This window comes from Schistocerca americana, chromosome 2, assembly GCF_021461395.2.
Source record: "Schistocerca americana isolate TAMUIC-IGC-003095 chromosome 2, iqSchAmer2.1, whole genome shotgun sequence".
Classification (NCBI taxonomy): Eukaryota; Metazoa; Arthropoda; class Insecta; order Orthoptera; family Acrididae; genus Schistocerca; species Schistocerca americana.
The window spans coordinates 544815227-544832328 of record NC_060120.1 but is presented as its reverse complement, the minus strand read 5'-3'; the positions used below and the strand labels follow the sequence as shown (position 1 = coordinate 544832328).

Here is a 17102-nt window from a genome sequence, read left to right as displayed (position 1 = left end):
GAGCCAGTGGTCATTAAGACACAGAACATCACAACTAACAACATAAATTCTAGAATGTGACTTTCCCCTTTCTTTCAGTATACAAACATTTCCAAGTCTTTGTGTGATTAAAGGCCCTTGTCTTTGCCCGCGTTCGTGTGTACTATTCTATATGCTCCCAGGTAGATGATTTTAGTAATTATGTGAGGTCCAGTGCATATTAATTGCCACTTATGGTTCTGGTTTCCAATTTTTCTGGATTTTGGATGTGTTCTAAGTAATACATCTTGGCGTATATAAAATTGTGTTGTACATTTCAGCTTCCCTTTCCAGTATTTAGCCCATGCTTTAAGGTTCATTACTGCATATCATATTTTATCCTCCAGTGATAATTCATGTATCGGTATCTTCGACAAAGATTTCTCCTACTCGTCTACTTGTTTGCAACTGAATTTCATCTCACTTGGTGTAAATCCAATTGATGTATGGGAAAGGTTGTTAACAACTTGTAAGAAGGGAGTGACATATTCAATTCACTTGGTATGTTTACGAGGCATATAGGGCCTGAGAAACCTGTTGAATTCCTTAAATACCCTTTCTATGGGGGATGCTTCAGGATGAAATTTGAATATTATAATGTGTTCAATTTGGTTGGAGCCAACAAAATATGAGGCATTATCTGTTAACATGACTTCTGATTTTCCTACTCCTGTAAAATAATGTCCTTTGATTCGTCTTATAGTTGAACTGGCTTTAGCATTCTGTACAGCATACAGTTTTACATATTTGGTGAAAATATCATACATACCTACTATATACTTTACACCGACCTTACCTCTGGGATAGGGTCTATCCACATCCACAGACACCTTTTCTAGAGGTTTTCAGACACCTTTTCTAGAGGTTTTCTACCACAATGGTATGTAGTTCAATCTGTTGGGAGATATTAGAATATTTTGTTTTCTGGCAGACAACACACTTCCTTACCATCTGTAGAATCTTCATGTAAGGTTGGGGAAACAACAATATTGACCTATTTTGTCATTGCACTTAGCAGTGTCATAATGGCCCCTGTTTGCGTGTGTGTGTGTGTGTGTGTGTGTGTGTGTGTGTGTGTGTGTGTGTGTAAAAGATAAAATCATCCACATATTCCTCCGGCAAACACACATGCCATTGTTATTGTTCATGATGGTTCCTATGTAACAGAACACCTTTGTGAATAGTGAAAAACCTTTTTAACTCTTCAACACCGATTTGCATAAGTTTCACTCTTAACTTACTCCATCGTGTGTCTACTTGCTGTAATGGCTCCATGTGTTTACACATTTGGGCATAGTATGATCAGAGTGTTTAGTCTTCATCAACATACCTCTTATTTCAATCTTCCTGCTCTAAAAGACCGTTAAATTCCTCTAAGCCTTGTGGTAGTCGAGAAAGAGCATCAGCTATTATGTTCTGGTTTCCCTTTATGTGCACTATTTCAAAAGCAAATCCTTGAAGATCATACACCACCTGGCCATCACTTGGTGTAGCAATTTACAAGTTAACAAAAGTGATAGGGACTGACGGTCACAGTATACTTTTGTGTGTTTACCTCAGAGGAGATATTCAAACTTTTGAAAGGACCATATTACAACCAAACCCTTCAACTCCATAACTGAATATGAACGTTCGGCGTAGGATAAGATGTGGCTGGCAAAGCTAATTACTTTAGGGGTGAGTTTTACCTCTTCTTCTGCCATTTGAAAAAGACACGCACCCAGACCCTGAGAACATGCATCAGTGCATAAGCAAACATCCTTCTTCATGTCTGGTTGAGATAGAATATTATCATTTAATAAGGCTTGCTTGATGTTCTTGAAACTGGGTTGACATTGCTTGTCCCATAAACAAGGTCTGCTTTTCCAGAGAAGATTGAGAAAAGCATCACTGTTCATAAATTGGTTAGGGATGAATTTCCTGAAAAATGAGACTACGCCTAAGTATGCCTTTAATTGTCTCTTGTTTTGAGGTACAGGACAGTTCCTAATGGCGTCAAGTATTTTTGGATCGAGCAGTATGCCTTCTGAAGAGATTGTGTGTCCCAAAAACTTTATCTTTTCTTTTCCGAAACTAGATTTCTTGGAATTTTTCTGTTATTCCATGTTCGGAAAAGCAATTCAATGCTTGCTCAATTAATCATAAGTGTTCTACCCATGAGGGTGTGCCAACTAAAAGGTTGTCCACATATACTGTTACCTTACTCAAAAGTTTGTGTCGTAGCACCTTGTCCAGGGCAGAGATAAATGCACCTGAACTTACATTCAATCCAAACAGTAACATTTGAAATTCGAAGCTCCTACCTCCACATACGAAGGTTAATCTCTTTTCTTACTGCTTCCCTCTTTGTCCATGGTATAGCGTATGAAGTAGAACAAAAAGTTTTGTGAGGATATACTTCCATTGTGTACACAAAATTCTTAATGATACTTGGTCTTTTTTCAAACACATGGATATAAGCAAATATCAGTTTCCTAAATTCTGCTTGCTGTCCTTGAGACAAGCACTTTCATCCACTTACCACTCTGTTTATTGTGTCAATGTTTACCTCTTCTGCTGCGGACTGTTAGTTATTGTATGTGTTGACAAACGTGACTACAGGATTTACCAATTGAACCTCAAAGTCATGAGTAACTTCAGGTTTACGTCTATCAGTACTTTCCCTGATTAGGTCTATTGCAAATAATTGGTTATTTACAGTGAAATGATATTGGCCTTTTCCTTTATCAGTTTGTACTTGGTATGCCCTAACTGTATCCATACCAATTAAACAGTCAACAAGTAATTTCTCCACTATCAAAACAATGCACTGTACAGAAAACTGACCTAATTGGATGAGAATTAAAGCTTGTACGAGGTGCATTCAAGTTCTAAGGCCTCCGATTTTTTTTCTCCGGACTGGAAAGAGATAGAAACATGCGCATTGTTTTAAAATGAGGCCGCATTCATTGTCAATACGTCCCAGAGATGGCAGCACCGTACGGCAGATGGAACTTTACCGCCACCGGCGAGAATGAGAACTGTTTTAAATACTTAAAATGGCGACGTTTTCCTTCCTTGAACAGCATGCAATCATTCGTTTTCTGAATTTGTGTGGTGTGAAACCAATTGAAATTCATCGACAGTTGAAGGAGACATGTGGTGATGGAGTTATGGATGTGTCGAAAGTGCGTTCGTGGGTGCGACAGTTTAATGAAGGCAGAATATCGTGTGACAACAAACCGAAACAACCTCGGGCTCACACAAGCCGGTCTGATGACATGATCGAGAAAATGGAGAGAATTGTTTTGGGGGATCGCCGAATGACTGTTGAACAGATCGCCTCCAGAGTTGGCATTTCTGTGGGTTCTGTGCACACAATCCTGCATGACGACCTGAAAATGCGAAAAGTGTCATCCAGGTGGGTGCCACGAATGCTGACGGACGACCACATGGCTGTCCGTGTGGCATGTTGCCAAGCAATGTTGACGCACAACGACAGCATGAATGGGACTTTCTTTTCGTCAGTTGTGACAATGAATGAGACGTGGATGCCATTTTTCAATCCAGAAACAAAGCGCCTGTCAGCTCAATGGAAGCACACAGATTCACCGCCACCAAAAAAATTTCGGGTAACCGCCAGTGCTGAAAAAATGATGGTGTCCATGATCTGGGACAGCGAGGGCGTAATCCTTTCCCATTGTGTTCCAAAGGGCACTACGGTAACAGGTGCATCCTACGAAAATGTTTTGAAGAATAAATTCCGTCCTGCACTGCAACAAAAACGTCCGGGAAGAGCTGCGCGTGTGCTGTTTCACCAAGATAATGCACCCGCACATCGAGCTAACGTTACGCAACAGTTTCTTCGTGATAACAACTTTGAAGTGATTCCTCATGCTCCCTACTCACCTGACCTGGCTCCTATTGATTTTTGGCTTTTTCCAACAATGAAAGACACTCTCCGTGGCCGCACATTCACCAGCCGTGCTGCTATTGCCTCATCAATTTTCCAGTGGTCAAAACAGACTCCTAAAGAAACCTTCACCGCTGCCATGGAATCATGGCGTCAGCGTTGTGAAAAATGTGGACGTCTGCAGGGCGATTACATCGAGAAGTAACGCCAGTTTCATCGATTTCGGGTGAGTAGTTCATTAGAAAAAAAAATCGGAGGCCTTAGAACTTGAATGCACCTCGTCTTTTGACTCCTTTCGATTTCTGACCAGTCGCAGTTTGTACTTCGCAATTTTGTACTGGTAGTGTGGGTATACACCCACATTTCCTCAGTTCTTCAAAGATTCCCTTTGACGTCAGATTAGTAGTAGCACCTGTGTCAAGCACAATGGGTACATCAAGGTCAAATAGTTTGGCTTTTGTACTTTCCCCTTTGTCAAATTTTGCTGTGTGTCCTCATTACTTTGATACAGATCATTTTTCACATCACTACCTTCATCGTATCTGATGAAGCAAGTGTCATTCAAGCTTGTACTCCCACTCTCCTTCCAGGTCACAGAATGGGGGCCTACCATGACCATTTCAAGTTTTCTGGAGTCCCGGTGGCGTAGGTCTCTGGGTTAGGCGTAACTTCTACTAATGGACTGTTGGTGTTTGATTACGCCAGTTAGTATCCTGCAAGGCTCTCAACTGAAATTATCTTTGCCTTTGCGCGTTATTCGACATATGTGCTTTCTTTGCTGCCAGAATTATGCTGTCTATGTGTTATTCAGCTGTTTGGTATTGTTGCATGTTTGCCAAGTGATCGGCTGATTATTGCTGCTAGGTTGTGTCTGTACATATTGTACATGCTGGCCATACAATACTTGCCCATTATAGTTGTTTTTGTTAAATATTTGCCCATTTCTTTTATACCCGCCCTAGGATTTACGGATTTTGCCATTGTCATTGTGATTATCGTTACCATTACCATAGGTCTTTGTGGGATAAGGTTGCCATCCATGTTGTACTACGAATCTGTTGTTCACTTGTTGATCCATTAATCTCTGTGGCACTATCTGCATATTAACAGGCTTGGGTTGTACTGATCTCTCTTCTTATATCAAATCTGTTGAGTCCAGTACAGATAGAAAGTATTTGGTGTTGTGTTCCGGAATGGTAATGAGTTTTTCCTTAATGTGGGCAGGTGGATGGTCCTAAAATTTTCAGCACATCTACTTGAGATACCGGATTCGTCTAGTATCTGGTTTTATTCAAATATTTTTCAAAGTAGCCCCTTAAACTTCCATGTTTGCTATTGAATGGAGAGGGGTTGAATACTTAATGTGTGAGGCTCTCTTGCATGGCCTCAGACCAATCTTTATCCAGAAAGGCTCTCTCAAACTGTTCATAGTAGTGGCTACGCTCCGCCATGTCCGTAGCCCATAGTAGAACGTCACCCTGTGTGTATCGAACAACAAATCTAATTTTCTAGGCTTCCGCCCAGGTACGAGGTAAAACATTTCGAAATGCTCTGATAAAGACCACAGGATTTGTTCCTCTCACTTCTAAGGTAAATAAGAACCTTCAACATCGCAGCGTGTCAGCAATCGTTGGTTAATATATTAAAAAACTAAAAACCCGCCTCGATTGTGAAAAAAGCACCTAGTGTTAACCTAGGTTTCGGCGTTGATAACTACACCTTCTTCAGAACAACAATAAAACCCACAAGCGCCTAAGAAGACCTTTGTCAATGATTAAAAGAACACCATAGCTATGCATTTATAAAGGGAAAAAAAAGTAAAACACAAACAGTACATATGTACAAAGTCAAAACCACTACTTAACTTGATGGTGTACGCTCCACCTCACACCGGCCTATGTTCGATGGGCCATGACCCATGCAGCTACAAATGGTCACTCACTTACAAGCTTGTATCGCACTGGTAGATGAGACAATCAATTCCTGGTTCATAGAACGATGGTGGCCACTGACAGATCCACAACTGCAACCACTCTTGCACATCACTGACCTACTGAAACCAACATCCATGCAAGTCCTTCATCAGGTCACTAAAGATGTGAAAATCACACAGTGAGAGATCCGGGCTGTGCGGCGGATGCAGCAGAGTTTCTCAACAAAATTGATAGAACATACCCTTTGTCCGATTGGCAGTGTGGGGATGGGCATTATTGTACAACAGGGTGATTCCACCCAACAGTGTGAGAGCAAACAGCAAAGCCAATAATGGAAATATTCCATATCTAGCCCACCAAAGTAGTCCAAAGCTGCTCACAAAATTTCCAGTACATCTGCAGCTACAGTTACACAATTACTCTGCAGTTCACAATTAAGTGCCTTGTACAGGGCTCATCAAATGACCTTCGAGATACTTCTGTATCATTCCACTCTCAAACAGCATGTGGGGAAAAATGAATACTTTAATCTTTCTCTGCAAACTCTAATTTCTCTTATTTTATTATGATGATAATTTCTCTCTGTGTAGATGGGCACTGACAAAGTATTTTCACACTCTGAGGAGGATGTTGGTGGTTGAAATTTCATGAGAAGATCCTGCCACAGTGAAAAACACCTTTATTATAGTGACTGCCACCCCAATTCATGTATCATATCTGTGGCAGTATCTCCCTATTTTGTGATAATACAAAACAAGCTGCCCTTCTTTGAACTTTTTCAATGTCCTCCATCTGTCCTATATGAAGTGGATCCCACACTGCACAGGAGGACTCCAGAAGCAGTCTCTTTAGTAGATCTGTTACATTTGCTAAGTGTTCTGCCAATAAATCACATTCTTTGGTTTGCTTTCCACACAACATTAACTATCTCATAGTTCCAGTTTAAGTTATTCGTAATTGTAATTCCTAAGTATTTAGTTGATTTTACAGCCTTTAGATTTGTGTAATTTATTATGTAAGTGAAATTTAGTGGATTCCTTTTCTTGCTCATGTGAATGACTTCACACTTTTCATGATTTAGAGTCAGTTGCCACTTTTTGCACCATACACATATCTGGTCTAAATCATTTTGCAGTTCATTTTGGTCATCTGATGACTTTATATTATGGTAAATGACAGCTTATACATTTATGAAATTATAATCTTTCTACACAGCAGACAAAAATTATTTGAGGAGAACCATTTTAACCACCCATATAACATTGGAAATAAAAATAATTTTATGCTACCCACACACCAATTGAAGATTATATGCATAGACTCCATAGTATATGAGGGATGACAATATATGTTAAGTTAATGAGCAAAAACATATTAAATATGAAGCTAGAAATTTGAAAAACAAGGTTACAGAAATGGGAGAAATGCTACTATTCAGTAGAAGAATTCATAGAGGATGAAAACATAATTTGAACAAGGGGTATTAAATTTTAGTGTGTGTATCTATATCAAAATTGTATTATTATTCTTATTATTCCATTTGTTAACATCAGCTGTTCTATGTTTATGGGGAAATTTTACCACAATTTCGATGTGTCTCCTGTAACTGAATCAGATGATTTAGATTATGTACACTATGAGACAAGTAAACCACAATTCACATCATCTACAAGCACTGTAAGAGAACAGCTCAGATTTTCTCCTATTTCATTTGTGTAGAAACGGAATAACAGAAAGCCTATAACAGTTCCTTGGGGAATTCCAGATATTACTTTTATTTTACTCAATGACATTCCATCAGTTACTATGAACTGTGACATTTCTAACAGGAAATATCAAATACATTTACACAACTGAGACAATACTCCATAGGTATTCAATTTAATTAGAAGTCGCTTGTGAGGAATGGTGTCAAAAGCCTTCTATAAATTTAAGAATATGCCATCAATTTGACATCCCCTGTCAATAGCACTCATTACTTCATGAGAATAAAGTGTTGGTTGTGTTTCACAAGAATGATATTTTCTGAATCTGTGTTGACTATTTGTCAATAAGTTATTTTCTTTGAGGTGATTCATAATGTTCAAGTACAGCATACATCCAAAATCCTATTGCATATCAATGTTAGTCATATAGGTCTATAATTCAGCAGATTGCTCGTATTTCCTTTCTTGGGTATTGATGTGACTAGTGCAACTTGCGTGTGAATCTTTCTATAAGTGAGCATTTGTATATGATTGCCAAGTATAGTGCTATTGTATCAGCATTCTCTGAATGGAACCTGACTGGTACACAATAAGGCCTGGAAGCCTTGCTTTTTGTGAGTATTTTAAGCTACTTCACTACAATGAGAATATCTACTCCTAAATTACTCATGTTGACAGTTGTTCTTGATTTGAATTCTGGAGTATTTACTTCATCATCTTTTGTGAAGGAATTTCAGAAAACTGTGTTTAGTAGCTTTGTTTTAGTGGTGCTTTCATCAATAACATCACCATTGTTATTATACAGTGAAGATATTGGTTGCTTCTTACCACTGGTGTACTTTATGTGTGACCAGAATCTCTTTGGGTTTTCTACCTGATTTCGAGAGAGAGTTTTTGTTGTGGAAACTATTAAAAGAATCTCACATGGAAGTTTGTGCTAAATTTTGAGCTTGTGTAAAACGTTGTCATGTCTAGGAGATTTTGCATTCTTTTAAATTTGTTATGCTTTTTTTTATTGCTTCTGCAGTAGTGTTCTGAACTGTTTTGTGTACCATGGGGGATGAGTAGCGTCTCATATTAATTTATCTGGTATATAGCTCTCAGTTTCCTTCAATAGTATTTATTTGAATTTAAACCTTATCTGATCTATGCTTACATAGTCAGACTGGATGGTGTGGAGACTGTCTCTTAACAAGGTGTCCAACGAATGTTTATCTGCTGTTTAAAACAGATATATTTTGCTTTTATTTTTGGTACGTTTGGATATTGTGGTATTCAGTCTAGCTACACCAACTTTATGGTCAGTAAGTCCTGTATCTTTCATGATGCTCCTTTCTTGGTCAGGATTATTTCTTGCAAAGAGGTCAAATATGTTTTCACAACCATTTAGTCCTTGAGTGGGCTTCTGAGCTGGTTGTTTGAAATAATTTTCCAAGAAGGTATTCAGCACAATTTCAGATGCCATTTTATGCCTATCGCTGGCTTTAAACACGTATTTTTGCCAACATATCCGTGGCACAAGTCAAGGAATCGGCAGTTATGATAACACTCTTCTTCGACTCAGGGGCCTTCTGCTCGTCCAGTTCCTCAAGCGTGGAACAAAATCAATGTCCAATTCTATGAAGACACTTTGCAGAAACTGTGATGTTCCATAAAGTCAAAGTGCCCAGGAATTCTTTTGGATGGAATCATCGTGTTGCAAGATAATGCCCGCCCCCACATTGCCAACCAAGTAAAGTCTATGCTTCAACGATTTGGTTGGAAAACACTGCCCCAGTCTCCATACAGCCCAGATGTTTCATCATGTGATTTTTCACATAGTCGGCAACCTCAAGAAAGACTCTAGATGCATCAGCAGTCAACTATATTACATGAAACGAGAATTGATCATCTCATGTCCCAGTGGGATAAATGTGTTAGCTCTTGCAGTGATTACCATTGATTGGAACCATTCCATTGTCCTGTTGTGGTGGGTATTCAGTTTCCATTTGACTACCCCTCATATTATTACCAAAAGTTTAGGTACATCATAATGTATAAGACTAGGGTAACTAGCATATGGTATTGTGCCTGCAATGTTGATTCTAACTCTGTCATGTATTTGGAGTTACATCGTAGTGTGCAGGGCCAAATTGCAGTGAGTAAATAAGTTTGATGAGAGATGAAAGACTCAGTGTTTATTCTGAGTCAGAAACTGAAAACTGGTGGAGGCAGAAAGCCTTGCTTGTGCGGTGGAATCTGAGCTAACTATTTGTAGTATCGTTCCCAGAACCGATCGCAGTCCCCTGGTTTGGAGCCGAGTGGAAGGCTTAAACCAGAGGCTCAGACGATTCTGCGGAGATCTGGGGTGCAAATTTCTCGACTTCCACTATCGGGTGGAGAGATGTAGGGTCCCCCTGAATAGGTCAGGCGTGCACTACATGCAGGAAGTGGCTACAAGGGTAGCGGAGTACGTGTGGAGTGCGCATGTGGGTTTTTTAGGTTAGAGAATTCCCTCCCTAGGCCCAACAAGACACCTCCTGAGACGCGGCAAGGTAGGAGTAGGCAAAATGCTACAGGAAATAACAATATTAATCTGCTAATAGTAAACTGCAGGAGCATCTATAGAAAGGTCCCAGAACTGCTCTCATTAATAAATGGTCACAATGCCCACATAGTACTAGGGACAGAAAGTTGGCTGAAGCCAGATGTAAACAGTAATGAAATCCTAAACTCAGATTGGAATGTATACTGCAGAGACAGGCTGGACAGTGAAGAGGGAGGCGTATTCATAGCGATAAGAAGTGCAATAGTATCTAAGGAAATTGACGGAGATCCGAAATGTGAAATAATTTGGGTGAAGGTCACGGTTAAAGCAGCCTCAGACATGGTAATTGGATGTCTCTATAGGCCCCCTAGCTCAGCAGCTGTTGTGGCTGAGCACTTGAAGGTTAATTTGGAAAATATTTCGAGTAGAATTCCCCACCATGTTATGGTTCTGGGTGGAGATTTTAATTTTCCGGATATAGACTGGGAGACTCAAACGTTCATAACGGGTGGCAGGGACAAAGAATCCAGTGAAATTTTTTTAAGTGCTTTATCTGAAAACTACATTGAGCAGTTAAACAGAGAACCGACTCATGGCGAAAACATATTAGACCTTCTGGTGACAAACAGACCCGAACTATTTGAAACATTTAACGCAGAACAGGGAATCAGCGATCATAAAGCGGTTACTGCATCGATGATTTCAGCCGTAAATAGAAATATTAAAAAAGGTAGGAAGATTTTTATGTTTAGCAAAAGTGACAAAAAGCAGATTGCGGAGTACTTGACAGCTCAACACAAAAGTTTTGTCTCAAGTACAGACAGTGTTGAGGATCAGTAGAGAAAGTTCAAAACCATCATACAATATGCATTAGATGAGTATGTGCCAAGCAAGATCATAAGAGATGGAAAAGAGCCACCATGGTACAACAACCGAGTTAGAAAACTGCTGCAGAAGCAAAGGGAACTTCACAACAAACATAAACATAGCCAAAGCCTTGCAGACAAACAAAAATTACGCGAAGCAAAATGTAGTGTGAGGAGGGCTATGCGAGAGGCATTCAATGAATTTGAAAGTAAAGTTCTATGTACTGACTTGGCAGAAAATCCTAAGAAATTTTGGTCTTATGTCAAAGCAGTAGGTGGATCAAAACAAAATGTCCAGACATTCTGTGACCAAAATGGTACTGAAACACAGGATGACAGACTAAAGGCCAAAAAACTAAATGTCTTTCTCCAAAGCTGTTTCACAGAGGAAGACTGCACTGTAGTTCCTTCTCTAGATTGTCACACAGATGACAAAATGGTAGATATCGAAATAGACGACAGAGTGATAGAGAAACTATTAAAATCGCTCAAAAGAGGAAAGGCCTCTGGACCTGATGGGATACCAGTTCGATTTTACACAGAGTACGCGAAGGAACCTGCCCCCCTTCTTGCAACGGTGTACCGTAGGTCTCTAGAAGAGCATAGCGTTCCAAAGGATTGGAAAAGGGCACAGGTCATCCCCGTTTTCAAGAAGGGACGTTGAACAGATGTGCAGAACTATAGACCTATATCTCTAACGTCAATCAGTTGTAGAATTTTGGAACACGTATTATGTTCGAGTATAATGACTTTTCTGGAGACTAGAAATCTACTCTGTAGGAATCAGCATGGGTTTTGAAAAAGATTATCATGTGAAACCCAGCTCACGCTATTAGTCCATGAGACTCAGAGGGCCGTAGACACAGGTTCCCAGGTAGATGCCGTGTTTCTTGACTTCCGCAAGGCGTTTGATACAGTTCCCCACAGTTGTTTAATGAACAAAGTAAGAGCATATGGACTATCAGACCAATTGTGTGATTGGATTGAGGAGTTCCTAGATAACAGAACGCAGCATGTCATTCTCAATGGATAGAAGTCTTCTGAAGTAAGAGTGATTTCAGGTGTGCCACAGGGGAGTGTCGTAAGACCGTTGCTATTCACAATATACATAAATGACCTTGTGGATGACATCGGAAGTTCACTGAGGCTTTTTGCGGATGATGCTGTGGTACATCGAGAGGTTGTAACAATGGAAAATTGTACTGAAATGCAGGAGGATCTGCAGCGAATTGACGCATGGTGCAGGGAATGGCAATTTAATCTCAATTTAGACAAGTGTAATGTGCTGCGAATACATAAAAAGAATGATCCCTTATCATTTAGCTACAATATAGCAGGTCAGCAAATGGAAGCAGTTAATTCCATAAATTATCTAGGAGTATGCATTAGGAGTGATTTAAAATGGAATGATCATATAAAGTTGATCGTTGGTAAAGCAGATGCCAGACTGAGATTCATTGGAAGAATCCTAAGGAAATGCAATCCAAAAACAAAGGAAGTAGGTTACAGTACACTTGTTCGCCCACTGCTTGAATACTGCTCAGCAGTGTGGGATCTGTACCAGATAGGGTTGATAGAAGAGATAGAGAAGATCCAGCGGAGAGCAGCGCGCTTCGTTACAGGATCATTTAGTAATCGTGAAAGCGTTACGGAGATGATAGATAAACTACAGTGGAAGACTCTGCAGGATAGACGCTCAGTAGCTCAGTATGGGCTTTTGTTGAAGTTTCGAGAACATACCTTCACCGAGGAGTCAAGCAGTATATTGCTCCCTCCTACGTATATCTCGTGAAGAGACCATGAGGATAAAATCAGAGAGATTAGAGCCCACACAGAGGCATACCGACAATCCTTCTTTCCACAAACAATATGAGACTGGAATAGAAGGGAGAACCGATAGAGGTACTCAAGGTGCCCTCCGCCACACACTGTGAGGTGGCTTGCGGAGTATGGATGTAGAAGTAGATGTAGGTGTAGATGTAGATGTAGATGTAGATGTAGATGACCAGCAGCTTGGCAGAGAGTTAAACCAAAATTTATTTGTTACTGTTTTGTGATAACAATTCAGCACCTGAATTCAGTGTTCTTACAGTGAAGCATTTCTTTAAATAAAAAGACCAAACAGAAATTATGTGGAACATCAATGAAGGATAGCGTGTTCTCACAGTTAGGACAGTTCTGTTTCCCAAAATTGAGTTTCTGGGTGCATTTTTCCCATTTAGGGTATGTGCAATGTACAAACATGGTTTCACCATTTTATATAAATCCAAAATTTGTGAATTAAGAAGAAAACAGAATGTGTCCCTGTATTTCAAATCCCGGCTTCTTTTATCAGGATGCAGAGGTAATATGTTGACTGTGTGAACAAATCTGTGAATTGTCTTGCAGTTAGTGATGTCTTTTGTGAGGAGTACAGTTGTGGACAAGTGTGATAGGAAGGATGTGAATATTAATGAAAATAAAGTTACAATAATTAAAACAACTACTCAGTTACAGCATCTCTCTGTGCAGTCATTCAGAAGAAAAAAATATTATACTGTCTCGCATTCGTAAAATGTATTACAGTTTATCACATGACTCCCTAATGCATCATTCAGAAGCTCCAGATTGTGGCCAGTTTGACATTATTAGAACAGTGTGCCATATTTTCACTGCAAGTGGTTTTTATGCTGAAGAGAGGGCACTAAATTGCTTCCCCTGTTTCTGATGAGGGCATAAATGAGATGTAGCTTTCAAAATTTTGAATAGGTATGTGTTTTGCTAGCTCTTCCGATTTGTTTTTGTTTTATTCCATGCTTTCAAAGCAGAAAGGATGTGTGTGTGTGTGTGTGTGTGTGTGTGTGTGTGTGTGTGTGTGTGTGTGTGTGTGGATGGGTGGGTGGGTGGGTGGGTGGGTGGGTGCGTCTTCATCATTATCTTTTGTACAATTCGAGGTGCTATCAAAAATTTTTGGGACTGGTGCTGCCGTCTGTTGAAAAACTTACCTTTGGACTAATAGTCACCATCGCCTTCAAAGTAGTTCCCATCCACCCATCCTGTTTGAGGATCCATCATAAAATCACCGCACACCAAACACAGAGTATGACCACTGTTGACACGCAACACGTCTTCCCGGCTGAATGCCACTCTGCACACTGACTCATCAGATATGCAGCTCTCACCACCTAGCAGTGCAAAGATCTACTACTCCTACTTTATTCTACATCAAATAATCAGTAACAATAAAGTTTCAGGACATCGTACAGCTTTTTCTTCTGAATACACCAGGTAAGGATACCAAAGTTTAGGATATACGAACTGCAGTTTACCAAAGTAGGGCTGTGATACATATGCAGGTGGAATATTACAATTTTGAGTTAATTACAAATTTTACATTTTTAATATTGCTGAATATTTCACTTTTGTTAATTTATAAGAACAGTGATAACAGTTTTTTCCAATTATCTCAGGTGTGTTATGACTTACTTAATATTATGAAGCTGAAGTATCTGCAAGAAATAACATTTTTATTTATTTTGTATGAAGACAAAGAACTCATTTGGAGAATAAAATATATTTTAAGTCAGAATTTGTTCAAGGTGATCTTTCAATTTGGTAGTGGGGCAGTCTGTGAGATTTCTAAGTAGGACATTGACTTGCTACAGCTTAGCCTGGAGTACATATTCTTTTTTTTTTTTTTTTTTTTTAATTTTGTGTAAGGTTGCTCTGTGCCTATTTGTGTGATGTTTTGACTTTATTTTAGTATGATATTATTGCTGGTTACATGTTAAGTTTGTTATCACTGTTTTTTGTAAGCCTTATTACTTTTAAATGACAAACACACTCAGTTTTGGAAATGTGTCCCTCTTCAGATTGTCCTGGATCATGATTCCCAAGGTTTTTGTCCAGTTTTACTTTCTTACAATTTTGTTTCCTGTAAATAATTTCTCTGTTTCTTTATTTTGAATTCCATTATTGCAGTCTTTGTAAAATATTAGATGGCTTTCATTGAGATACTAAATTAATTCATTGATAACACTGTTGCAAAATGTGTTTAGGCTGTCTACACAAATATTGTTTCTTACTGCTCATGTATGATTTTTATAAATTTGTAGCTAGTTTCTCTAACCCCCACATTCAAAGTAGTTCCCATCCACCCATCCTGTTTGAGGATCCATCATAAAATCACCGCACACCAAACACAGAGTATGACCACTGTTGACACGCAACACGTCTTCCCGGCTGAATGCCACTCTGCACACTGACTCATCAGATATGCAGCTCTCACCACCTAGCAGTGCAAAGATCTACTACTCCTACTTTATTCTACATCAAATAATCAGTAACAATAAAGTTTCAGGACATCGTACAGCTTTTTCTTCTGAATACACCAGGTAAGGATACCAAAGTTTAGGATATACGAACTGCAGTTTACCAAAGTAGGGCTGTGATACATATGCAGGTGGAATATTACAATTTTGAGTTAATTACAAATTTTACATTTTTAATATTGCTGAATATTTCACTTTTGTTAATTTATAAGAACATACTGCTCATGTATGATTTTTATAAATTTGTAGCTAGTTTCTCTAACCCCCACATTCCATAGCTTATCAAGTAACACATTGATGTTAACAGTGATTTTTTTCTAAAATCAAGGAATATTTCAATAAGATACTTCCTTTTCACCCTGGCAGTTATTATTTTTCCAATTAATTATGCTGCAGCCACTGAAGTTGACTTATTTTTCTCGAAGCCATTCTAGATCTGAAACATTAGATTGTGTTCACATTCCATAGCTTGTCAAGTAATACAGTGATGTTAACACAATCAGATGTTTTTTTCTGAAATCAAGGAATACTTCAATAAGATATTCCCTTTTCACTCTGGCAGTTATTATTTTGCCAAGTAATTGTGCTGCAGTTACTGAAGTTGACTTATTTTTCATAAAACCATTCTGATTCTGAAACAGATTGTGTTGACTAAGAAATTTCTCTAGTCTAATGTAGATAACTTTCACAATCACCATAAAAAATGCAGGTGAGATTGAGGTTGGTCAGTAGTTTTCAATTCTCGACTTGTCAGCTTAATTATAAATTGGAATTGTTTTTGTTATTTTTACATTGTATGAGAAACTGTCTGATAATTATGTCATTTACCTCTGTACCTGTGACATTGTTGAATTGCCTACTTATTTTTGTTGCTTTATTTTAGGGGATGGGGCTGCTGTTCTTATAAGAGCATTGGAACCAATTGAAGGATTGAATTACATGTGTCTCCAGCGACAGCAAAGTAGGAAAAGAAAAAACGATGGAAGTGTAAAAATGTCATTGCAAAAAAATAATCTGAAACCACATGAACTATGTAATGGTCCAGGGAAGTTGTGTATTAGCATGAATATTGATCGTCATACTTGCAACATGAAAGATTTAAGTCTGTGGGAAGGGATGTGGATTGAGGAAGATAATGAAAGTCGTAAAATATCAGAAAGTGAGCTTTTTGTTAAAACACACAGAATTGGTATTGATTCTGTTGGTGCGGAGTGGGCTAAGAAACCACTTCGTTATTATCTAATGGGAAACAAATCTGTTAGTCGGTTGGATAAGCAGAAGGAGTTAGAACTTAGAAATATGGTTGTATCATCTTCATGAGACACCCACTTTTGTGCAATATGTCCCTTGTGTTTTGTTACCATGTTACTAGAACAGTAACTAAACTTAGTGTAAGATTTTTGTATGGTGGTGGACCAGTGGTTGGAAAAACTAGAATACCTTCATATGAAGAGGCATTATTGTTCACACATACAAAGTTGACACTTGGCACGGTGGCTGATGGGAGGGACGCAAATGGGAAATGCCTTTGCGATCGCTCACATCAGGCACCGTGCTGAGTGTCAACTTTGTTCGCATGTGTAGCACAGTAGACTTTAATCTGTGATCCTCTGTTTGGAATGGTCTTACTATTAGAAGCAATAACAGAATAAAAACCTATGCCAAACATATTCTGGCATCTTCCAGATTTAACATTTCCATTTTTGATTATATGTAATGTTTTCTTTAAAAAAAATGTACTGATTCTTTTAACTTGTACATCAAATGAAAGTGTGTATTATTATTATTATTATTATTATTATTATTATTATAATTATTATTTGTTTGGCCTACTAAGGACATCAAATAA

The 17102-nt window shown here is 38.7% G+C and overlaps 1 protein-coding gene across 2 annotated transcripts in view; it reads left to right on the top strand.

Annotated features, from left to right (window-relative positions):
* The window catches only part of LOC124596286 (probable DNA-3-methyladenine glycosylase), an 80198-nt gene extending 63395 nt beyond the window's left edge, over positions 1-16803 (top strand). The window contains exon 3 of one of the 2 annotated variants that reach the window (XM_047135378.1): positions 16137-16803. In XM_047135378.1, coding sequence (XP_046991334.1) covers positions 16137-16573 — 437 coding nt within the window. In that variant the 3' untranslated portion in view covers positions 16574-16803. The remainder of the gene's footprint in view (positions 1-16136) is intronic. The other variant, XM_047135379.1, reaches the window with a different exon arrangement.
* Positions 16804-17102: the final 299 nt, after the last annotated feature.